The sequence below is a fragment of the Arvicola amphibius genome, chromosome 5 (genome assembly GCF_903992535.2).
Source record: "Arvicola amphibius chromosome 5, mArvAmp1.2, whole genome shotgun sequence".
Classification (NCBI taxonomy): domain Eukaryota; kingdom Metazoa; phylum Chordata; class Mammalia; order Rodentia; family Cricetidae; genus Arvicola; species Arvicola amphibius.
This window is the reverse complement of record NC_052051.1, coordinates 147,995,842-148,021,738: the sequence shown is the minus strand read 5'-3', so window position 1 is coordinate 148,021,738 and position 25,897 is coordinate 147,995,842. Positions and strand designations below refer to the sequence as shown.

The 25,897-nt window shown below is 43.4% G+C and overlaps 1 protein-coding gene across 1 annotated transcript in view; it reads right to left on the bottom strand.

Moving 5' to 3' along the window:
• Positions 1–352: 352 nt before the first annotated feature.
• Positions 353–25,897, bottom strand: part of Acaa2 (acetyl-CoA acyltransferase 2) — a 29,847-nt gene continuing 4,302 nt past the window's right edge. The window contains exons 2-10 of the mRNA XM_038329687.1: positions 20,852–21,018; positions 13,649–13,777; positions 12,763–12,879; positions 11,169–11,316; positions 8,718–8,893; positions 8,015–8,144; positions 4,143–4,213; positions 2,752–2,906; positions 353–728 (exon numbers count right to left, since the gene is read on the bottom strand). Coding sequence (XP_038185615.1) covers positions 644–728; positions 2,752–2,906; positions 4,143–4,213; positions 8,015–8,144; positions 8,718–8,893; positions 11,169–11,316; positions 12,763–12,879; positions 13,649–13,777; positions 20,852–21,018 — 1,178 coding nt within the window. The 3' untranslated portion in view covers positions 353–643. The remainder of the gene's footprint in view (positions 729–2,751; positions 2,907–4,142; positions 4,214–8,014; positions 8,145–8,717; positions 8,894–11,168; positions 11,317–12,762; positions 12,880–13,648; positions 13,778–20,851; positions 21,019–25,897) is intronic.

Here is a 25,897-nt window from a genome sequence, read left to right as displayed (position 1 = left end):
GCGAGAATAAGAGGAATCTAAGCTCAGAAAGAACAAGGGAGAAAGAGAAGGAGACTTATGGGGCCAGACAGACACGGAGTATTCTGGCTATTTTGTTTTTCTGACCTTCAGGTCAAACCCCAATTTCTGTCTCTGGGTTTTTATCAACCATGCTACACACATGGACACGTACACATAAAAATAATACATTTAAAAATAAAAACAGTTTCAGCTGTGCAAGATGAAAGAGTTCTGAAGATGGGGAGTGATGCCATCCGCATAAGGTTGTATATGTCCTCAATACCACTGAACTGCACACTTAAAAATGGGTAAAATGAGACATTGTATGTAATTAAAAAACATGAAGAAAAGATTAGCCGGAGTTAAGGCAGCATTTATTCAGTTTGTAATTGTATTATGTAAGGCATACAGTGTTGGCTATCGACAAAGACACCATTTCTTTTAAGGCCTTCAGTGGTTGGGTTTTTAATCTAACACATCATGTTAGGCAGTTATAAAGTGGACAGAACCTAATGCATTTTGCCTCACCAAGGCTTGGTCAAATGCAATCACCGTCGCAGTGGTCCTGCCCTGAAGGTCTCGCCTGGCCACCTGTTCTGTGTGGCCTGGACAAGTAGGGGTGGGCACTGTGCTTGTGATCTCTTCAGGCTGTGTTCTGAATGATCACCGCAATGCCTTGACCACCTCCGATACAAGCCGACCCCACTGCATATTTTCCACCTCGGCGCCTGAAAAAGAACAAGAAAATTGTTACTGGGGCCAGTAAAATGGCTCAGAAGGCAAAGGAGCTTTCCATCAAGATAATGACTGAGTCCAATGCCCAGAACCCACATGGTGGAAGAAGAGAACCATTTCCTTACGAGTTGTCTTCTGACCTCCACACACGTACTGTAGCATGTGTGTACACCCACCACGCACGCACGCGCGCGCGTGCACACACACACACACACACACAAAAAAAAATCCATTAGACTAATTAATTAAACAGTATTAATATTCATTCTTAACCAACTCATCTTTCAAATCCCTTCCCCAATCCTTAATTTTGGTTTATGGTCACAGTAGATAAAAGAACCCAGAGAGCAGGATATTCTTACTAAAACATAAACAATAGCCAGATGATGGTGATGCACGCCTTTAATCCCAGCACTTGGGAGGCAGAGGCAGGTGGATCTCTAAGATCAAGGCCAGCCTAGTCTACAGAGGGAGTTCCTGGACAGCCAAGGCTACACACAAGAGGGAGAGAGTGTAAGAAGAAGGCTTCAGGCTTCAGGCTAGAGGAAGGGAAACAAACAAATGAGCTTGGGCAGGCTGAGGAAAAGCAGCAAATGCAGGAGTTGTTACAGAAATGGGGTGATAGGGAGGAGGGCAGCAACACCGCACATGACTTCAGACCCTTGGGTCACTGTGGAGTGGATGCAGCTGATGTAGTTGTCTATTGAAGGAGCGAGTCATTTAGAATAGACCTTGAGAAATTATCCAAGCATGATTTTTCATGTGGACCACTGATCCCCATCTAATGAACCACTAGGTGACAGGAGTCCTCCCAGCTGTGCTCCACAGGTTGACGTTGAGCTTGCAGCCTCACACAGTCAATTCTCTCTCAACTCTCCTAACAGAACTAAATGGCCCCAAAAAACGCAAAGCCAAGAGTTTTCCTACCCAAACTGGAGAAAATCAAATACCCGGGATATAGTGAGGTCAAAGTTTTAGCTTGCAGAGATTGCCAGTCTGCTCAGGTTTCTTTAACAGCGGCATCTAGATCTGTACCTTCTCGATATATTGATTTATTAAATAAGTTTGTCTTATTACAGCTGTGGACACTAAAATGCAGAACCATAGAAGCAGGCACTGTTGGTCACCAGCACCAGGGTGGCCCAATATGCATGGCTCTCTCAGTGAGCACTCCTTAAGAGCGCTTGTACAGCGCACACAGTCAGCTCCAGAAAGAGCTTGCAGGGTTACTGATATGGGATGCCCCTCTGTATGCTGTGAATACCATTGGTTAATAAAGAAACTGTCTTGAGCCTATAGCAGAGCAGGGCAGAACAGAGCTAGGTGGGGAAAACTAAACTGAATGATTGGAGAAGGAAGGCAGAGTTTGGAGAAGCCATGGAGCTGCTACCAGAGACAGACGTGCTGAAATTTTGCCAGTAAGCCACAGCACCGTGGCGATACACAGATTAAGGGAGATGGGTTAATTTAAGATATAAATTAGCCAGAAATACACTTAAGCTATTGGCCAAACACTATTGCAAATAATATGGTTTCTGTGTGGTTATTTCGGGGCTGAGCAGCCAGAAACAAACAAGTGGCTTCCTACTACAGGTTACTAACAAGCTGTCCAGCTCTTCTGCAATGCCCAGTGCAAAGTGTCTCCCAAATAACTTGTTTCTGGTCAGAACCAGTGCATGGGGATATGAAGAAGGAAAAACAGGATTGTGCTGAAGAAAACCTAAACTCATGTGTTTCTATTTTTTAAAAATGTCACCATATCTGGGGTCTAGAGAGATGACTAAGTAGTTAAGAACACTAGCTGATCTTCTAGAGAACCTGGGTTCAATTCCCATCACCCTCATGGCAGCTTATAACTGTTTGTAACTCCAGTCCCAGGTGATCCAATTCCCTCTTCTGAACTCTCCGGGCACCAAGCACATACACGGAACACGTACATACATGCAGGAAAACACTTATACACTAAAATGATAAAAGGAATAAATTTTCAAAAAAAGTGAGACATCTAGCGAGTACCTTAATTCGTAGACCAAGTGTGCAGTGATTCTGGATCCAGATCCTCCCAATGGGTGACCCAGGGCAATGGCACCTCCATTCACATTGCTCTTACTGGGGTCAAGATTCAAGGTCTTCTGAACAGCCAAGTACTGGGGAGCAAAAGCTTCATTCACCTTAGAAGAGAGTTAAAAATCCACAGAATCATTCCTCAAAGCTTGTTTGTAACAAGAAGATCCAGACCTGTTGACAGCGACTTCTTGTCTCTTCTTATTTCAATTAGCTCGCAGTGTTATTTGAATTTATCTACAATCACTCCATGTAAAGACTGTAGGTCCTCAGGGTGTGTGTGTGTGTGTGTGTGTGTAGTGTATGTAGAAAGAGCAAGCACCCAAGGGTAGCTTTTGTTACTATTTACCAACATAATTATGTTTAAGGTCATATAGAATTACCTTCCTTTACAAATAGGTTTAAAAGGGGGCAGAGAGCTGGGTGCGGTGGCCTATACCTCTAATTCTAGCTAACTGGAAGGCCAAGATGGGAGGATTCCAAGTTAGAGACCAGCCTGGGCTTTATAGGCAGAATGTACCTCTTTCAAAATAAGGAGTTGTATATTTACTAAATGACACTTCAGATCAAAAGCATTCCTTAAAGAAAAGCTGGCTACAATACTCTAAGTAGATGCATGCTGGAGTAGATACCATAGAGCCCAGAGGTTTAGGAACTAGATGGAAGGTCTCCACTAGATCACTTCTTAGGAGGACATGACCTTGTGTGTATTTTCAAATATTTACAATTGAATTTCCATAGCAAAGTTCAATCCATTTTTCAGGTTAAATAAAGTCACGGCTAGACAGTGTCTACGTGCATTTCCTGAAACACAGCGGGTATGCCCTAAGTGGCTGCTATTATTACCTAGTACTAAGCCATCCTTCCAGGAAGACACTGATAAACAAGAACACACCATCATTGCCTAAGGTACACTGGTAACTGTGTTAGATGTGGCAGAACTGCCACATCACAGTGACACCAGCCACCTCCCATTTAAAAAAGCTGGGTGTAGCTGCATATTCGTCTAATCCCAGTGGGGAGGTAGAGATGGGAGGATCCCGCAGTCTTGGGGACTAGCCAGGTTATCTAAGTTGGTCCAGTGAGAGAGCCATCTCAAAAAATAAGGTGGAAAGAGAAGAAGGAAAACAAAAAAAACCCAGTAGAACCTATGCTTATGAATACATGTACACACACAGACAAGAAACACAAAAGATAAGAAAAGCATTTTAATACAGCGGGGAACATACCAACACAGAGCACGCACAGTCAATACACACGTGGGAGGAAAAGTCAACAGCACTAAAACATGAGCTACAAGATACCAAGCGAAATCATTTATACTGTGGAAAGGAAACACTTACATCTACCAAATCCATGTCCTTAAGACTCAGTCCAGTTTTCTTCAATGCTCCATTGATAGCAGGGACTGGGCCTATATAAGAATAAAGGAATTAGATAGAAGTGTGTTCTCTTGTTATTCATAGGCCGGACTTCTTTAAGACAGGTGTGTGGTGTATACCTGCAATCCCGACCCTCAGAAGGCTGAAGTGGAAGGATCATGAGTTTGAAATCAGCCTGTTTATACAGTTAGAACTTAACCATACAGAACAAATTCCTCCTTCTAGAATATACAAGGAAATGGTCACAGATCGGAAAGGGGGACAAAGGTGCAAAGCTGAAAGCAGTCAAGTGCAGGTGAGACACCCACATGAGACAGTCTACCTGGCGTTAGGACTTTGAGCAGCCAGGGGCCACATGCAAGATTTACAGTCAGTTATAGATTATACTGATCTCAAATGCCCAGGCAGACCAAGAGTTCTAAGGTGTATACCCCTTCATTCACTCTGAACCTTTGGCCCATTTGGATCAAAGGCAGGGAACACAGTGGTATTTCCATAAGCCTGGCAGAGAGGAAGCTGTGGGGCACTCAGGGAAAAGGTACCTGAGGGAAGAACCTTTTTAAACTCCAACTAAGTGGGGTAACACAGCCCATAAATGAAGAAATGCAAACCGACCTAACCAGGCCTGAAAGAAGCGCTGGCTCCCAAGTCTGCTGACCACCAGTGACAAGTGTGATAAGTTCTATAAGTTCTAGCAAATCAATGCCTTTCCCAAACGGCAGGATGTCTGCCTAGAGATGATTCCCTCCTCTGCTTATCCCTTTAGGAAGAAAGTGTGCAAACAACTCGTCAGAAAAATTCTGCTGAGAAGGCAAGTGGCTGAACATCTCGTGATGGGTTTCAGCCAGTTCAGAGGCTCTTTGGACCAGTTTGCTTACCAATCATGACCACTCAGATAACACAGTTCCAAGTAGCTACTGATTTATTAGAATCTAACTTCAGATTCTTTACATGTCCAAGACATGAAAAATGGGATGATTATTAGTATGGGTAATATTGTCAACTAGACAGGATCTAGAATCACTCAGGAAACACACCTGTGAGGGATCAGTTGGCTAAGGTTAGCCTCTGGGCACACCTGGGAGAGATTATTTAGATGAGGTGGGATGACCCTCCTTAAGGGTGGGTGACACCATTCAACAGACTGGTGCCTTGGAATGAAAAGGAGAAAGTGAGCTGACCACTAGCCTTCATCTCTCTGTGTCCTGACTGCAGACGTCATGTGACTGGCGCCTGAAGTTCCTGTTGCCATGATGAACTTAAACTGAGAGCCAAAAATAAGGCCTTCTTCCTTAACTTTTCTTATGGTTGGGTGTTCTGTCATAGCTGTGAGTCAATGTAGATGTTGGTTGACCATGCGCTTTGCAGGCCTTTGGAACTGCTTTTGTGTGTGTGTGTGTGTGTGTAAAGATTTGGAGCTCTGGGCTGGGAAAGCCACTGTGTACTGTAGACAGAGCTTGATGGGCCGACCTAGTGGGTTCTGGAACATAAGGGGCTGAAACACAGACAGTGGACCTGCCTGAGAGAGGGAATGGGACTCATTAGGAACTGTAGTAGGAAGAGCAACCAACGCGGGTGTAAACAGTAAAGCATCCATTAGCTTCTGTTACCTGGCACGGTTAGGGAATGGTCAAGCGGCTTTCCACCACTGCGATGAATACCGAGACCATTAGCTCAGGACAGTAAAGGGATGAAGCGTCCTTGAGTGGAATGAACAATTGAATGTGCTGAGACATTGTCAGCTTCCCTGTCTGCAAGAACGCCAGCAGGCCTGCCTCGGTCTGCTCAGGCTAACTGAGACCTTGTCTACTCCTTGTCTGTAAGGACGAACGCCAGCAGGCCTGCCTCGGTCTGCTCAGGCTAACTGAGACCTTGTCTACTCCTTGTCTGTAAGGACGAACGCCAGCAGGCCTGCCTCGGTCTGCTCAGGCTAACTTGGAGTCTATACATGCTCTAGGCCATCGTCTGGCCCTTGCCGGGCCCCTCTGGGAACCCCAGACACTCGTGTTTATTTACTGACACTGAGGAAGGTTTGCGTCCTCAAACAAAAGGCCTTAAACCATTAAAAGCTGTGGGGCTTTAGGCCTTGCTGGGTTTTAGAGTTAATTAAAAAATCCTCTGATGGGCTGGAGGGATGGCTCAGTGGTTAAAAGCATTTACTGCTCTTGCGGAGGATCCACGTTCAGTTCCCAGCACACACCTATTGACTCACAACTCTTCATAACTCCAGTTCCAGGGGATCTGATACACACCTCTTCTGAACCTTCACAGGTAGTAGGCATGCATGTGTATACAAACATACATGCAGGAAAAACATCCATGTATGTAAAATAAAAAAATTCTTTTAAGAAATTCTTTGAATTGATTAACTTTTTTCTTCTTAAAAAGTTTTAATTTTGTGTGTGCGCATGCGTGCATGTGTGCATATGTGTGTGTGTGCTTGCGTGTGCACAGTGTGTGTGTGTGCGCATGCGCGTGCACAGATGCAGCACCCACAGAGGCTGGAGGCATCAGACCTTCATGGAACTGGACTAATCGGCAGCTGTGACTCCCTGCCGTGGCAGTGGGAACTGAACTCGGGACCTGTAAGCACAGTACAAGCTCTTAACGCCTGACTCATCTCTCCACTCCCTGATCTTCGTCTTCTTTTTTTAGTTTACATATATGGCTATTTTGCCTGCATGTATGTCTGTGCATCATGTGTGTGCCTGGTGCCCATAGAGGCCAGAAGAGGATATCAGATCTCCTGAAACTGGAGTAAAAGGTGTTTGTGAGCTGCCATGTGTGTGCTGGCAACTAAACCCTGGTCTTTTGGAAGAACAGCCAGTACTCCTAAGCACTGAGCCAGCTCTCCAGCCCTCTGACCTTGTCTTTTTAAGCATGAAAATCATTTATAAAAATGAAGCCAAGTAAAGATAAAGCTAACGTTGCTCCATTCAGTTCAATGAGCTCCCATGTACCATCCATCCCCCTCACTGTACCCCCACAAGCTCCACAAGAGTGTATTCCTACAGCTTTGTGCCTCTTTGAGCAGTCACTAGTCCTGCCAAGTCCTGGTGACAGCTATTTTGCAGAGGAGCTGAGGTACTGGATCCCCAAGCAGGCTGCTCTAACCCACATCATGACTTCATTGTGTAATTTTGTTTCCTTCCTTTCCCGTGGTGCTGGGGACCAAGCCCAAAGTCTAACACATGCTACACAAGGGCTCCACCACTAAGCTGTAACTCTGGCATCCTCTATTTTCTGTGCTGATTTTTAAAACGGATTCCTATAATTTTTAATTATGTGTATATATGTGTGCATGCTTTCTCTCTCTCTCTCTCTCTCTCTCTCTCTCTCTCTCTCTCTCTCTCTCTCTCTCTCTCTCCCCCTCCCTCCCTCCCTCCCTCCCTCCCTCTCTCTCTCTGTGTGTGTGTGTGTGTGTTTGCGTGCGCGCATGTGTGCATGTGCATATGTGTGGTGCCCATGGAGACCTGGAGAATCAGATTCTTCTGGAGCTGCAATTACAGACAGTTGGAAGCCAGCTGACATGGATGCTATATACAAGAGCATTATGCACCCTTAACCATAGCACGCTGTCTAGCCCCTCGGTGGGATGACTTTTAAATACTTCAGACAGATGCTGGTACGCTATGACTATGCCTATAGAGGATTTGCATGGTCTTGGTTGTCCTGTCATGTGTAGGACAGTTCTTCATAAAGATGATCTAAGTGAGTCCACCAGGGATCTTGATTTGGTTGCTTTCCCAAGAATCTGAATGCCCAAACAGACCCGTGTCTAGTCGTAAACAAACTCTAGTCATAGAACAGAACAGTTTTCATGATAAACTCACCAATACCCATGATACTGGGATCACATCCAGACACGTGGTAGCCCACAATTCTGGCCAGTGGTGTGAAGTTATGCTTTTTGACAGCTTCTTCACTAGCTATGATAACAGCTCCAGCACCATCAGACACCCCCTTCAAAACAAAACCAGCAGATTAAAAACAAGAGCCGTAAAAGAAGCGAGGTAAGGTTTGAACTAATGATGCAGCAGATCACAGAGTAGAACAGGTTAGGGCCGTGCACAGGAAGTGCATGTGATAGATGCTGGTGGAAGCACTGTGGGACCCTGGGGGACTTTAGAGATCCTTTAAGCGTGGAGTGAAACCCCGCCAAAGGACAACGGAAAGGAATGCAGAGAGAGGGAGAGAAAGAAAAAAAATCAAAATCTTTACATCAGATACATGTAGGTATAAAAAGAAATATGACAAATTATTATGTGAGAAAGAAAAAAGAAAAGAGGCATAAGATATGAAAAATAACTTCATAAGCCAGGAGGATTTCCTTTCAATGGACTGAAAAGATGAAGAAATCAGATTATCAGGATCCCTGGCTATAGGTTTCATGTTAGATGCCGAAAAGTCAAATTAACAAAATATAAACACTACCAGTGTAAGTTAAACAACTAAAGGTTAGAAGTTTCTAGACGTATCTGGAAGAGACTTCACAATCATTTGGCAAGAACATATTGGCAAGGATATGTGACACACCGAGGCATTGCCCGCAGTGACAGTCCCGTCTTTCTTGAACACTGGAGGGAGCTTTTGCAATATTTCCATGGTTGTTTGGGGTCGAGGATGCTCATCCACTTCCATCATCTGCTTTCCTTTCTTTGTCTTCACCTCAATGGGTGCCATTTCCTCTTTAAAGTAGCCAGCATCGTTAGCTGAAATAGTGAAAGACCATTAGAGCGAAACTCCGAAAGGAAGAGAAGGCAGGGGAACGGATTCCGTCAGCTTAACCCCCACTCTAGCTGCTCAGAGGGTCCTTCAGTCCCTTTCTACTTAGCAAGCTGCTTTCCTATTGGAGGATTTAACATACCCCCCACCCCAGGAATCTACATAGTGAGTCTGCACCTTTTTGAAATTATCATTCAGGGTGTGTGTGTGTGTGTGTGTGTGTGTGTGTGTGTGTGTGCTGGACCATGCCTCCAACATTGCATGAGGCAGAATCTCTGTTGTTGCTTAGTGTACAGCAGACCAGCTGGCCCATGAGCTTTTGGAGAGTCTCCTGTTTCTGCCTTTCATCTTTCACTGGGAGCATGAGGGCTGCGGATTGCCCTACCACACCCAACTTATGTGGATTCTTGGGATTTGAACACAGGTCCTCCTGCTTGTTATAGCAAGTACTTTACAATCCGAGCCATATCCTGAGATCCTACTCTGACTTTTTGTTTTATTAAATGTTTTTATTGTGAGATTCTAGACTGACAGCTGTGTTAGATATAGATGTAATAGAACTAAATACATCCAACTTGGGCTGGACAGATGGCTCAGTGGTTAAGAGCACTGCCTACTCTTACAGAGGTCCTGAGCTCAGTTCCCAGCAACATCTATAATGGGATCTGATGCCCTGTTCTGGCATGCAGGAATTCATGCAGAACCCCATAAAATATATAAATAAATTTTAAGAAAATGCACCCAAAATTTTTGGTGAAAAAAATGAGTAGTCAAACCATCACAGAGTTGCTTATGTCACCAAGCATAGGTTGAGACGAAGACAACCTGAAGAGATTGTAAGAGCTATAACTGATGTAATTATATAAAAAATATTGTATCTATTTTGAACCTCCACAGATTAGAACACCCTGGAGTCATCTATCATTTAAACAATAGAGTTGGTCAGGAAAAAAAAAAATTCTACTTTAGTGTGTGTGTATATATGTGTGTGGTATATGCATGTGTATACATGCCTGTTTGCATGTTTGCACAGACACCCGAGGTATCCTGGTACCCTAATCTCACTCTCTGCCTTGTTCCCTGAAGGGAGGGTCTCACTGAGCATGAAATTCACTGTTTTGGTTAGGCTGTCCAGTCAGCTAGCTCCTAGCATGCCTCTACCCCGAGTGCTGGAGTGTGGCCATCCTCAGTTTTACATGGGTCCTGGGTTTCAAACTCAGGACATCACGCGTGTACAGCAACATTCCTACCCCCTGAGTTGCTTGAAAGCCCTTCATCTGAACTCTGATATCACATGTCCGTTGGAAAAACAAAAGTTCTGCCCTTATTTAGTTTGACTCTTCCTGTCTGAGAAGCAGGAAGCTTAGGTTTGATCTTCTCTAGTTTATAGGTGGTCTGTGAATAACTGAGGTCAGATCCCTTCACCACAATAAAATTAGAAATCCATGAGATGGCTTGGTGCTCTCTGGACTACAAGTGCCTCTTAGAAATAACTGAAATGGTGAGCAGGATGGCATCGGCTCCATCCACTTCTTCCTCTGAATGGACCGACTTCATCCTCACTACATCAAAAGCATCCCCACACAAGAACTTCTGGTGGATTATAATAATAACAGTCCAGTTAAATTCTTACTCAGAGGGCTGACAAATTCCTTCAAGCCATTGAGAAGCTAACGGCTGTCCAGGTGTTTGTTCTGGAGGATCAGAAAGCAGTGTGTGTCGTGAGGCAGTGAGGGAGGGTCTTGGACTAATGAACTGAGTCAGATACAATGAGGAATGGGAGAAGGAGGCATCCAAAGATACCCAGTGGGGCTGGAGAGATGGCTCAGAGGTTAAGAGCATTGCCTGCTCTTCCAAAGGTCCTGAGTTCAATTCCCAGCAACCACATGGTGGCTCACAACCATCTGTAATGAGGTCTCGTGCCCTCTTCTGGCCAGCAGGCATACACACAGACAGAATATTGTATACATAATAAATAAATAAATATTAAAAAAAAAACAAAGACACCCAGTTGGTCAGGCCCCAGCAGCAGACAGATCCCCTCTCTGTATGTTAGGACATGGCTTTTGGGAAAGGCGAATGACCTACTCTGGACTAGAATAGTAGCCTATTGTTTATGTAACCTGATCATCTAAAACCAAAAGAAAAAAGAAAATGTGATTTCCAAAGGTATGAGCTTTAAAAATCCATCATTGTCTGGTCACTATGACCTTCAGGAGGAACCCCGCTCCCCTCCCACGAGGCTCTTCTCTCTATACCAACCGGCTTTCCACCTCTGCTGGGACTGCAGTGCGTATCGGTCACAGTCTTCTCTGCTTATGTTGTGTTTTACAGCAAGGTTCTCTGCAGTCAGTGCCATGGTGAGCTTAACATGCGGATCCATTAATCCTGTCCACAAGGTATCTTCCAGCTATAAACACAGTCAGGCAGCGACATGTTAAAACACTATCTTTGGAAGGAACATGTCATAATTTCTTTAGATTTACATAACAATTGCACTTATTATTTCTATTCATATTTGGTTCTGAGACATTAAGAAAATCTAACATCTAAAAATATACCCTATGTCTCACAAATGTTTATTTTATGCCATTCTAAATACACAGCTCTAAGTGTCCATCCCACAATCACAAGTGAATCCTCCGGTGAGAAGCCCAACACTGGGTACTTATGTAGGGTTTTTCTGCAACCCCTTTAAGTAAACTATCATGTGGTCTGGAGGGGTGAGCACACGTGTGTGGCTTTTGCATCCTTGACCTTCAGTGACAGATACAGCTGGCTCTAATTGTTATTGTGTTATTACTGGACTGAGAAGAACAGGGCACGGAATCACTGAGGAACAGAAAAGGCCACATCAGAGCATCTGAGGATGTTCCAAGCGCTGCCCGTAATCCCTGTATTGCTATCTGAGCAGAGATTTTTTTAAGTACACCCGTGTCTGAAATACTCATGGTCTCTAAATCTCATTCCTTAGTTTCCAAAAGGCCACGTCTTATTTATTTATATTAGTGTGTGCACCTGTGTGTGTAGTGTGTGTGTTGTACATGCATGTGAGTGTTAGGGTGTTTGTGCCCCTTCGGAGGCCAGAGGAGGACTTCAGGTGGCTTCCTTTACTCTTCTTTATTTTAGGCATTTAAGACAGGGTATCTCACCCAAGTGGAGTCTCTGTCTTTAAGTGAGGCTGGCTTGCTAGAGCTTCCCTGGGATCTGCCTGTCTCCATTCCCCAATACCAGGGTTAAAGACACAGGCAGCTATGTCCAGCTTTCTGTGTGGGTGCTGGGACTCGACCTCAGGTTCTCATGCTTGCAAAGCAGGCCTTTCTTACCACTGAGTCGTCTCACCGGCCCCTGGAAAATGTGAATTCAGAATGCTACCAAGCTTTTTCTATGAGCAGGGCAACGAATAAGCATTCTTTATCGCAGCTGTTATTGCTATGGGAAAGCTGTCAGAGCAAAGGAGCATTTTTCCCCCCGACCAATTTGGATCAATAGATGAATGCAGACACCGCACTTTTAGTGATGGAGGAACTTATTCAGTGGCCCTTGCTCCAGAAGCAGAACTCCACATGCCATTACAAAGGTGTAGTCACCCAGATTACTCATGAATCTATTTCTTTTCTTCCTCCACCTTTCCCTATGGTTTCTTCTGCATGTGACGTATAATCCCATGTGGATTCTAACACTAAAACTAACAAGTTTTCAAATAGCCTATAAAATAGAAATCATAAAAGTCTTGGCAATATCTCATGAACAAAACTGGGTTCAAAATTAATTTTTTTCTCCCCCCAAGAATTATGCTATTAAAATTACTTATACAACTAACAAAAGATAATTTAAGAAATTTAATCGTCCAAACCTTGATATCTACTCCCAATCTGGTTCCAAAGCGCATATTTCTGACACAGTAGGGGGCTTGGCTCATGTTCTCTGTTCCTCCACACAAGACAACTTCAGCATCTTTGGCACAGATTTCCTATTTAAAGGAAAAAAGAAAAAAAAAACCAGACAATAAAAGTCTTTCTATCGTATCCAAAGTATGAACTGAGAAATACAAAGACTTTAAAAATTAGTGGTGATTCAAACAAACATTGTGTCTTAATTTGCAGTAACCTAAAAGAAATGTTTACAGTCATTGAGAAGCTGATGTTAAAGAATCGATTGTGTGTGTCAGAGTAACATACACTACCTAGCTAGGCTTTCATTATGTAGCTCACCCTGGCCTAGGAGGTATGGCAAGCTTTTGCCTCAGCATCCTAGACTCTGAGATTATACAGATGCCAAGACACACTCAGCTCTGAGAACAGTGATTCTTATTTTAACATTAATCTGGAAAACTCACAGGGATACTTATCTCTGAGTTAAATATGTAGCAGATAATAAAGGGTGCATTTAAGAGTCATAAAAATTGAAAAAAAAATGTCCTATTAATGGGACTGGTAAACTAGAGGGTTCATAACGGGGTCCACTTCATTCTTCCGGTTTCCATCTCTCAGAAAAGATTCAAGTAATGAGCTTCTAAGAGACTGTCATTGTGTTTAAAATTCACACTGGGAGAGTGGGTACCACTGTTTAATGTATGTTGTCACAGGGACCAATGTGAAAATAACTTTACCCATCACACTATGTCTGTGTCAGTTACCTGGAGGCAGTGGGAACGCTAAAGCTGCCATGCCCTATTAAGGGGGAGCAGCTATTCGATTAACTACCAGCATGCTTAGAGAGGTAAGCAGGGCTGCCCATACCTGACATCCATTCACGATGGACTGGAAACCAGAGCCACACAGCCTGTTGACGGTGAGGGCCCCAATCTCTGTTGGGACTCCCACTCGCAAACCCACATGCCTTGCCAAGTACAGCGCATCTGAAGAAGTCTGGACAAGAAAAAGAAGTCGCTTTATAAGAAAGACAGTAACAACAATCAAAACAGACATGGAAATGCTGGTAATCTCCAAACCGTATGGCACTGGGGAGAAAGGATATATGCACACAGAGACTATATACATGATTTTAATAAATACTATCATTTAGTCAGTGATGCTTCCACTGTTTTACTGTGGCAAAATACATATTACAAAATTTATCATTTTGTTCATTCTTAAACATACAGTTCAAGACCATCAGAAACATCTGTAATGTAATATTTGGCAACTATTGTTAATTTTTTTAGACAACTGAATTTTAAACATACTAAGTTGTCCTTCTACTTAGGAAATTTACCTATTAAGTACTCCAATAAAAGATGGAGATTTGTTTACAACAAGTTTACAACAATTAGAGCTAGTTATAAATAAAAGAGGTTGTTGTACAATGTTATATTTGTTTATGCTTTGGAACATCTGTTTAATGATACAAAGATGTGTTGCATTTGTTAACTCTGTGAAGCTGTGTTACTTTGCCTGTCTTTATAAAACACCTGATTAGTCAAATAAAGAGCTGAATAGCCAAAAGCAAAGCAGGATAAACAATAGGTGGAGCTGGCAGGTAAAGAGAATAAATAGAAATCTGGGAAGAAGAGATCAAGACACAAGAAAAGAAGAGGGGGGACACCAGGGGCCAGCCACTCAGCGACACAGTAAGCTATGGAGTAAGAAGTGATGTGGGATTCCCCTCTGCATGCTGTGAATATGTTTTATTATGATCAGTTATTAAAGAAGCTGTAGGATCAATGACTTAGCAGAATATAGCCAGGCTGGAAGAGATAGAGAGAGAGAGTAGGTGGAGTCAAGGAGACACCATGTAGCTGCCGAAGGAGAGAAATGCCTGGAAACTTTCCATTAAACCAAGAGCCTCATGGTAAAATACAAAATAATAGGAATGGGTTAATTTAAGATGTAAGAGTTAGTTAATAAGAAGCCTGAACTAACTGGCCAAGCAGTGTTGCAATAAATACAGTTTCAGTGCAATTATTTTGGATCTGTGCTGCCAGGAACCAAATGAGCAGCCTCCGCCTACAAAATAGCCAACGTAGACCAGCTATATCCACATAAAACCTGAGAATGCTTGGAAAAAAATTCTAGACACGAAAGAACAACGTTTAAGCACAACTTCTTGATAGCCACATTTTTTTTTCCAGATAGGCTCTGTTTGCTGGCAACAAGCAGAGGCGTAGCTCCTCTAAGAAATGGCTTCCTGACTCAGCATTAGCAAAAAAACAAACCAAATCAACCAACCAAACAAAATCTATGCAGCTTCTTTAAAAAAAAAAAAAAAGTGGTTTTTTTTTTTTTTTTTAAAGCTCCCTGGTTTGTGCTAGTTGCATGAACAACTCTGGCTCTTTCAGGAGGTCAAGAACTTAAATGTGGTCTGTGAGCAGTGTGTTTTAAATTGCTTAATTGATGGCATAGACCCACTACAACCCTGGGGCTGGGGCGATGTGCATGGCTCTCAGAGGCAGTGAACATGCCTCTGCCATGTTGGACTGGGCGGAACCAACAGGCAGGACTGCAGAGTTGGTCCTAGCCAATTAATGTATACATTAATAAATGTAATGTATAATTAATTAAGAAATATAGGTTAATAGAGAGTCATCTATAATAGTCAAGCTTGTAGTCATGTTAGTTAGGTTTTCTAGATGTACAGAGATATATTTCAGATGGATAGGTATTCTTTAAACTTTTCAAAGATTAACAGAATATGGCATTTAAAAGGTTTTAAGAACTTAGGACTTTTCATGACATTGAGACACATCTGCTCCTGGTATCACCAATCTACTTCAAGAGGAAGATGGGCATTGAAGAGGCTCCTTATGGAGTTAGCCATTTGGGCAAGAAACTGCTCTTGCCTAGACTGCGTATGCTGTATAAACTGGACATGCAGGACCCACAAGAAAATGACTGCTGAACTTGCCTAAAGGTGAGATAGTCCTTCAGGATTCCTGCTTCATGAGTCTGCCAGACATTCTGAAGGATACAGAAGAAAGTGACTGACAAACTATCAATATAGGCAGAACTGTCTTTGAAATTTCCTTCTTCATGGGAAAGTCTGCCAGATACTGTGGGCCTGTAGGCTGAAGATGAATGCTCCAATGTTGCAAAAGAACTCTGGGTGACTGTCCAGGCAGGGAGGGTTTTCAATTCTAGAGTTTTAGAAGTTGCTTACAATGTACTACCTGTTTACTTATGTAATATTATCCTTCTGGAGTCTTTGATGGAGTTGAAGAAAGACAGTTATAATTAAAAAAAAGATAAATTAGCAGGGTGGTGGTGGTGCACACCTTTAATCCCAGCCCCCAGAGGCAGAGACAATTGGATCTTCATGAGTTTGAGGCCAACCTGGTCTAGAGAGCTAGTTCCAGGACAACTAGAACTGTTACACAGAGAAACCCTGTCTCTAAAAACATTAAAACACACACACACACCACACACAAAAGATAAATTAGACATAAAACTTTAGACTCACAAAGATAGAATAGATGATAGAGTATTTTTCTTAATTTGCCAAATGTAAGTGGACTAAATATTGTAACTATAATTCTTGCTTGATAACTGTTTTGTATATGTAATTTTACTATATTAAAGTTAGAACCTTCCTTTTTATTCAGACAGGAAAGGGGAGATGGTCTGGGCAGTCAGGAAACGAATGAGTAGCTCCACCTACAAAGAAGTAAAGAAAAGATATACAGAAACAGAGAAAAGTAAAAACCCAGAGGCAAAAGATAAATGAGATAATTTAAGCTAAGAAAAGCTGGCTAGACGCAAGCCAAGCTAAGACTGGATATTCATAAGAAAGAATAAGCCTCTGTGTAATTTTTTTGTGAGCTGGGTGGTGCCCCCCCCAAAGAACAAAGAGTAAAAAATTCAACTATAAGAGGTTATCTCAAAGACCAGGAGGTATCCAGATTAAGGTTTTCAACCTTGGCTATATGCCAGGAAGATTCCGGAAGTTTTGCTAGCATTGCTATATGCAAACTCCTGACTGGAAAGGCTGGAGGTAGGCTTTCATCAGCAGCAGTTATTTTTCAATACAACTAAATAATTCTACCATGAAACAAGTTGAGAAGTGTAATTTAGGGCAGAGATAGATGAACACACAGTCAGGAGAAAAGGAGGTGGGTGTTTGATTACCTTCTATAATAGGAAAATATCAAATAAACGCAATAAACCATGAAGAACTTGTCCATAACAGTAGAGCTTTTAGGACATTCACTACACAGTTCTTTTGTAGAGATCTGAAAATTTTCAAATTAAATTCAACAGATTTTACACACTTACGCATTGTTTTTAACAAAATTACAATCATTTGATTTTTGTTAATAAAGACGGGGAAGCCAGATCCTGGGGTTAAACCTGCTAGCTCAGGGAGGCAGAGAAATCAGCCAGTTAACCTTCCTTCTCCATCATCACTCCAGAAAACCCCTAAACTCAATGTCCCCCCCTTCTACTTCCTGTGCATTCCCTCACACTTCCAGCGCATTTATCTGTCTTCCTGACTCCCTCGTACTATATGGTTTTTTTCTTAACAATCCTATATTGACTTCCTGTCAACTGTTGCTTGCTCTGCCTGTTGACCTATGGTTGACTTATTAAATTGTGTTTACAGTATTTAAGCAGAAAGCTCTGAGTTAAAAGTGTGCTAGTGCTGAGCCACACCACAACTAGAAGCAGGTTTTCCCAGTAAATAACACAACCTAGGGGTTCACAGTGTGATAAAATATTCTGCAACCCTTACGGGTTAGTGACTTGGAATGTTGGATGGAAGAGGAAGGAACGCATGACAACATCATACAATATGCTATTTCATTTTTTAGAGGAAATAATCTCATTTTACAAATCAATGCCATTGAATATATTTTAGTCAATTGATATTCTTTTCCCCAGGTCTGTCTGCAGTTATTTTTCTTAAAATATTTTATGGTGTGTATTTACCTATCATTAATTAAAGTGATTTATTTGAATACGTATATATGTGTGGTATATGTGCATGTATGTTTGCATGTGTACAGTGCACATGTGTGTGTATTTATCACTGATACTATTTATCAATGGAAACTGATATTATTTATCACTGATACTAGTTATCAGTGCAGCTGACACTATGTATTGTGACTTCCTAGGAATACTTGAGAGACTCTGCCAACACTGGAGAGCAACAGTAGGATTTTAAAAGGAATAAATCTTCCTGAAATAAATTCTAGATAAACCTAAAACCAAATGTAGTTTATTTCAACTTTATTTCTATTCTAATGTTTTCTTTGATCAGCAGCAAAACCTCCCCAGTCCCATCAGCAAAAAAGAAGGAAGAGGAACTAATATTAAGTTCCTCTTAATTAATATTAATAATATTAACTATCAATAGATTAGTCTCAGTAGACAAAATTGAAAATACAAAATGGCACTGACTTTTCTGCATCTGAAGATAGATGGATGGACAGAAAAGAGTTTAAATCTGATGTGGGATTCCCCTCTGTATGCTGTGAATAAGTTTTATTACCATTGGCTAATGAATAAAGCTGTTTCAGTCAATGGCTTAGCAGAGCAAAGCCATGCGGGAAATCTGAACAGAGATATAGAGAGAAAGTAGGCAGAATCAAGAAGATGCCATGCTGCTGCCGAAGAAGAACATGCTGGAACCTTAGCAACCTTACCAGTAGGCCACAACTTTATGGCAATACACAGATTAATAGAAATGGGTTAATTTAAGATGTAAGACCTAGCTAGGATTATGCTAGTGTCATTGGCCAAGCAGTGTTAGAATTAATAAAGTTTCTGTGTGATTATTTGTGTCTGTGTGGCCAGAAAATGAACATACAACCTCTATTTACACAAACCCAAGACCTCACGCCTTTCTGTCTCCACCTCTGCTCTATTTGATTTGGTGAGCTCACATCACTGGCATCTGGTATAGCTTAAGCATGAAATGCCTCTGTGTGCAACAAAGCTTGTGCACCAAAGCCTGTCTTGGGAGAGAATGGAAATTTTAGTAGGTGGGGTTTGGCTGGAAGTAGTTTACTTTTCTACTTCTTCTTCCTCTATAACTTCCTGGCTGCCATGAGGTGAACAACTTTCCTCTACCGCTTCCTTCAGTCACATAGAGAGCAATGGAGTCCAACTTGGTACGGACCATGGCCTTTGAAACTGTGATCCAGAAGACATCTTCTAGCCAGGCATAATAGTGCATACTTTTAATCACAGATGATGAGGTAATCTCTGTGAGTCTGAGGCCAGACTGTTCTATATAGTGAGTTTCAGGACAGCCAGGGCTATATTAGAAAAATCCTGTCTCAAAAAAACAAATAAAAACAAAACAAAACAAAACAAAAAAACCCAACCAACCAACCAAACAAAAACCCCAAACCAAAAATCCTTCCGCCTTAAGTTGTTTTGTTCAGATATTTGTCACCGTGGCTAGAGCCTTTCAGAGATGATACACAGAATGTATATACATAGTTCTACATGTGCCTGCTCCCCACATACATGTGAGCATAGACATATGATATGTGTTAAATTCTAATTTCTTTTCGTCCACTTTGGATGTCTTACCCATAACAGCTAGAATACTTTCACTGTGGTGGTTTGAATGAAAATGGCTTCCAGAGGCTCAGGAAGTATCACCATTAGGAGGTGTGGCCTTGTTGGAGTGGGTGTGGCCTTGTCGGAGAAAATGTGTCACTAAGGGTGTCTGAAGTTTCAAGTGCTCAAGCCGAGCCAATGTCTCTCTCTTTCTGCTGCCTGCTGATCCAGATGTAGAACTCCCAGCTACTCTCCAGCACCATGTCTGCCTGCATGCTGCCAAGCTTCCCACCATAACAACGGACTAGCCCTCTGAAACGTAAGCCAGTCCCGGTTAAATGTTTTTCTTTATTAGAGTTGCCACGGTCATGGCGTCTCTTCACAGCAATAAAACCCTAACCAAGACATTATGCAACCAGCAAATGGCTGTATACTTTGAAGGAACATATAGCTTTCAATCATCTTCATAGGGACGATCTATTTTGCAGACGACAAATGCCAAGATAGAGGGTAAAGAGGCTGCTCATTTCCATAAGAAATCCTGACCAGTCTCCTAGAAGGTGCAAGAGATTATGCTGGGTGCATTACATTACATGGGCCTGCTCCTTCCTGCTGTGAACTGGATCTAGAATGTTCCCCAAAGGGTGTCTGTGAAAGGCCTGATTCCCAGAGGATGGGACTCATGGGTGGTGGCTCCTTTAGGAGGGAGGGCCAGTGAGAGAAAATCAACCCTTGGGGGAACGCCCTCAGCGAGCACATTAGAGCCTGGCCCTCTATCCCTCTCTTTGCTTTCTGGCTACCATAAAGTGAGGCGGCCCTTTCCAGTACACGCTCCTTAATGATGGGTTTTGTGGTCCCTGGCTGAAAGCAAGAGAGGAAAATGACTATGGACAGAAACCTCTGACATCATGAATCAAAATAGAACTTTTCTCCTCCACAGCTGACATCTTAGGCATTTTCAATCCAGTGACAGGAAGTGGACAGGCATACTTCCTTTAGCAACACACTGTGAAAGCTAACTTCTCATAAGCCTAGTGAGTGTGCATTTTGAGAAGCATTGAGGTAGGGCTGGAGAGAGGCTCGGCAGTTGGGAAGCCTGGACCCTCTGCTCTTGCAGAGGACGTGGGTTTGGTTTTCAGCCATCAAGGTGGCTCACAATTGTCACTAACCCCAGTTCCAAGGTGTCTGATGCCCTCTTCCAACCCGCATGGCCACAAGACACACATGGGGTGCACCTAGGCACAGAGAAAACCCACGCATAAAATAAAAAAAGAAATAAAAAGCAGGGTTGAAATGCGTTCCAAGCCAGATGGGACACATGCTGCCTTGTGTTATGTCTGCTCTTACCCTTAGAGTCAGAAGGTGGCCAAGGTTACAAATTGTAATTACTGATAACATTGATAACTATTACGGCATGCTGACACAGTAAAGGAATTATTCCCACAAAATGAGCAGAGAAAGCAACAACAGACGTGAATATCTCCCCTCCCCACTAACCTGCATGACATTGCCCACGACGACACTGTCGATGGTTTCCGGTGGGATTTTGCCAGCAGCCAGGGCAGCCCTGGCAGCAAATTCGGTTAAGTCAATAGCAGTGAAGTCCTTGAGAAGACCCCCAAAAGCTCCAAAGGGTGTGCGCTTAGCAGCCACGATAAACACACCTAATGCATGGAGAGATGTGTTAGCAGTCAGTTAGTTAGCATCTTTTACCATTGCATGGTAAAAGACAATCTCCAACGAGGTAACTGAAGATATCCAAGAATGCATAGGACCAATCAGACAAATAGCTATAGTATCTTACATGCAGAGTCCAAGAACTACATTGTAAGTAAATTTCTGCTGTTTTATTACTATTAGCTTTTGGCTCTTGTGGGGGGGGCGCCACCACCCAGCTCCCAAATGAATCTCTCTCTCTCTCTCTCTCTCTCTCTCTCTCTCTCTCTCTCTCTCTCTCTCTCTCTCTCTCTCTCTCTCTCTCTCTCTCTCTGTCTCACACACACACACACACACACACACTTATTATTACTTAAAAATGCCAGGTCTTAGCTTGATTTGCTTCTAGCCAGCTTTTCTTATCTTAATTAACCCATCTACCTTTCGCCTCGGGCCTTTTTCCTTTCTCTACTTCTGTAAACCTTACTTTCACTCCTCACGGTGGCTGGCTGGGTGGCTGGGTGGGGGGCTTCCTAGCGTCCTCCTCTCCTTGTTCTTTAGCTCCTTCCTTTCCCCAGAGTTCTCCTATTTATCCTCTCTGCCTGCCAGCCCTGCCTACCCTTGCTCGTGCCTCTCTATTGGCCCTTCAGCTCTTTATCAGACCATCAAGTGTTTTAGACAGGAAAAATAAAATCACAGCTTCACAGAGTTAAATAAATGCAGCATAAATAAAAGTAACACATCTTTACATAGTTAAACAAATGTTTTGGAACATAAACAAATGTAACATACCTTAAACAATATTCTATAACAAATTCCCCTTAGGCAACTTTCGTACTTTGTTTACAGTGCTGGAACCATTTGAACTAAAGGGCCCCCCTAGAAGGTCCCCGGGAGTTGTCTGAGGTTAATGAGCCACCTCCTAAGAACTCCTTCTGGAAGATTCCTGTCAAGAGGCTCTTTCTAACCTCCACTAAAGAACTTTTCAATAAGAAGGGATACCCCCCTCCCATGTAAAGCAGCATGCCTACAGACACAACAAAAATTATGATTGTTCTTCATGTGGATTAACCAACCCCATTCATTCTATCCAAATACATCCTAAGAGAGACAAATACATGATTTCTAGAATGTATGGATCCCTGAATGACATCCATGTGTCACTGCTTCTGGAGTCACAGGTGACTTGAACAAGTTCCCAAATCCTGAACTGTAATCTTTGCTATTGCTATCTCAAACTGTGCGACAAACGGGCAAATTTAGTTGCCATTTACAGATGAAATTCACTGGCAGTTGGCTAATCCAAGGAACTCTGCAGACTTAATGATTCTCTCCTAGGTAAACAGAAGGCATGCTTGCTGGGGTCGTGGTAACAGCTTGGTGGTACAGCGCTTGTCTAACGTGTGTGAGGCCATGTGTTCAATCCTCAGTACAGCAAGCAAATAGGTGTTCTTATGCACGTAAATAATCATTCCTTTCCACCGTTGCCAAAACCTTATGACTGTACCAATCCAAAGCCATGGTGGGTGGCAGACACTGGGCCGTACAGTGAGAAACCTGGATAGTGGCTGTAGCTCTTTCATCGCAGAGCATTCATAAGGACCAGCCAAGTGGGAGAAACCTGATGATTCCTGAGAGCATCTGATCTTCCCAAGAACAACGAGAGGGAAGTGGACAGCTAACACACGGTTGGGGGGGGGGGGTGTACTGTGAGTGTGTAGTTGACACACACAGGGGCGGATACTGTGAGTGTGTAGCTGACACACAGGGCAGGAACTGTGAGTGTGTAGCTGACACACTCAGGGGCGGGTACTGTGAGTGTGTAGCTGACACACACAGGGGAGGGTACTGTGAGTGTGTAGCTGACACACACAGGGCGGGAACTGTGAGTGTGTAGCTGACACACACAGGGGAGGGTACTGTGAGTGTGTAGCTGACACACAGGTACTGTGAGTGTGTAGCTGACACACACAGGGCGGGAACTGTGAGTGTGTAGCTGACACACACAGGGGAGGGTACTGTGAGTGTGTAGCTGACACACACAGGGCAGGAACTGTGAGTGTGTGTGCATATGTGTATGAGGCCAGAGGGTAAGCCCAGGTGTTGGCCCACAGTGACGTCACCTTTTAAAAGACAGTCTCTCTCACTTTACCCTGGGCATTCCACTGACACTTCGTGCTACCCTTGAGCCAGTTTGGAGTTTCTGCACTAACCACTGTCCACTGCACAAAGAAACTTCTCTGAACATGAGAATTTAGAAGGCAGCTTGATACTATGTCCCTTAGCAAACAGCAGGTCCGCCCCTGGGGCCTGAGAACTCTCCCAACAGGTTCTTGGCCCTGTTTATAGTACTAGACGTGAGTTTCCTCCTGTGCGGGAGGCCTTAAATCCAATCAGAAAGCATCAGCCACCCTCCCACACACTTGTTGCTGTTGTACCTGTGGGCGTATCTTGCATGTGAGTTCCATTGGTTGAGCTCTGGTAGTCAGCCTTGGAAGCAAGCACCTTTACCACTAACCGTCTCGCTGACCCTAATTTTTAACTTTATTTTATGCAGTAGATGAAACAGCAAAGAGACTGGATTCTGTTTTCTTCCTTAACCAATACTGACCACAAATGGATTGACAGACATCTGCTACCCTTCCTGCAAGACGCAGGACCACTGCAGAAGAGGAGGCTGAAAGGCTGTGAGAACCAGAGGTTGGGGGGCAGAGTGAGATGGTGCCTTCAGGACGAACTCACGGCTGAGACTCTCTTCCACAAGAACAAGCCAGGCAACATTCTAGCAGGAAGGTGGGAAGAGGCTGGGGAACTCCCTCCCCTGAGGAGCTATTGACAGCAGGTGGCTTCTCAGGGAGTGGGAGCCAGTTTTCTTCAAGGACTCATCTCTTTTCTGAGGTTGTGATAAATACCTTGAGCAAGGCAACTTAGGCAAGTGTTTATTTTGGCCTTAAGGTTCGAGAAGGGACAAGAACCCGTTGTGGTGGAGACGCAAGGCAGGAAGTGGCAGGCAAGGCAGCAGGAAGTAGAGAATGAAGTGAGGGAGGGGCAATGCTGTAAATCAGTGGTTCTCAACCTGTGGGTCGTGATAGCACATATAGGGCCCTGCCTATCAGATAGTTACATTACAACTAATAACAGTAGCAAAATTACAGTTATGAAGTAGCAATGAAGTAATTTTATAGTTGGGGTCACCACAGCATGAGGAACTGGATTAAAGGGTTGCAGCATTAGGAAGGCTGAGAAGCACTGTTACGAACTCTCAATGCCTGCTTCTGACTGATGCACTTCCTCCAGCAAGGCTACACCTCTCACAATCTCCCTGACAGGAGACCAAGTGTTCAAACCTGTGAACCTATGGGGGACACTTCTCACTTAGAGCATCACAGCGCAGCTCGTTCAGACATCACGGTCCAGCTGTTGTGTTCAGACATCAATGTTATGGTTTTGGTCCCTGTCCCTTTAAGAGACAAGCCATGCCCGGGTTTCGGCACCAATGTTGTGTTCTTTTAAAATGCTAGAGTCCCAGGCGGAAGCTGTAGGCAAGCAGCAAATGCTATAAAGTCCCAAAAGGTGGTAGCAGGCCATGTGGCGGCAGACAGCCGGCCCTGCGAGCAGCCAGTCCCAGGCAGAGAAGGCTGCCGGTCCCTGAGCAGTGGCTGGTCCCAGGCAGGGAGACACATGGCCGGCCGGCAGAAGACAGAGACATGGTGAGGTTGAATATTTATTCAGAGGAGTTATGAAGGGGGAAGGGAGAAGGGGGAAGAGAGGGGGGGAAAAGGGAAGCAGAGAAGTGGGGGAGAGAGGCAGAAACGAAGCTGCCTCTCCTCTCCGAGAGGAAGATGGAAAAGAGAGTGAGCTCAGGCCAGAAGCTGAAGATCAGCCTGCCTCAGCAGATGGGGAGGGAATGGGCGTGGCTTGTCTCTTAAAGGGACAGGGACCAAAATCATAACATTCACGGTGCAGCTGTTGTTCAGATATCACGGTGCAGCTGTTGTGTTCAGAAATCACAGTGCAGCTGTTGTCATTCAAACATCACAGTGCAGCTGCTGGTAAGTTGATCACACTTCACTATACAGCCTCATACTCATGATTAATTTATTGGCAACACAAATCAGACTCAGTAGTTATTCAAAAATTAAAAGGGAAAAAAGAGGACATAAAATTGGGAGGAGGTGGGAAGTGGGGTGTGAATCTGGGAGGAGCTTGAGGGAAGAGTGGGGGTGAAAATGATCTAAATACAATTGTAAGAAATTCCTAAAGAATTAATGAAAACATATTTTAAAAACTGGGCAAAAGCCGAGCAGTGGTGGCATGAGCCTTTAATTCCAGCACTCGGGAGGCAGAGGCAGGCAGATCTTTGTGAGTTTGAGGCCAGCCCGGTCTACAAGAGCTAGTTCCAGGACAGGATCCAAAAGCTACAGAGAAACACTGTCTCATAAAACCAAAAAAACAAAACAAAAACATGGTTCATCAAAGAAAACACACAGATGGCAAACAAGTATATGCGAAGATGATCAACACTAGAGGTCATTATTAATATAAATTAAAACAATGTTAAAACACACAACCGTTTCCATGGCTAAGACCCAAATGCTGACACTACCAAATACTAGTGAGGCTGTGCAGCAGCAGGAAGCCATTTGTTGTCACGGGAAGACAAGACAACTCATATTGGAAGACAGTTTACCAACTTCAAACAAAAGCATACCTTAACCACTGGCTCTAGTGACTGTGAGCCTTTGTAGTTCCCTAGGGACTTGCAAGCCTACACACTTGTTTATTTGTGATTGCCAAAACAAGGCAGCACCTAAGATGCTCTTCAATATGTGATAAAGTGTCACATATAAAATGGAATTTTACTTTGGCAATAAAAGAAGGACTCTT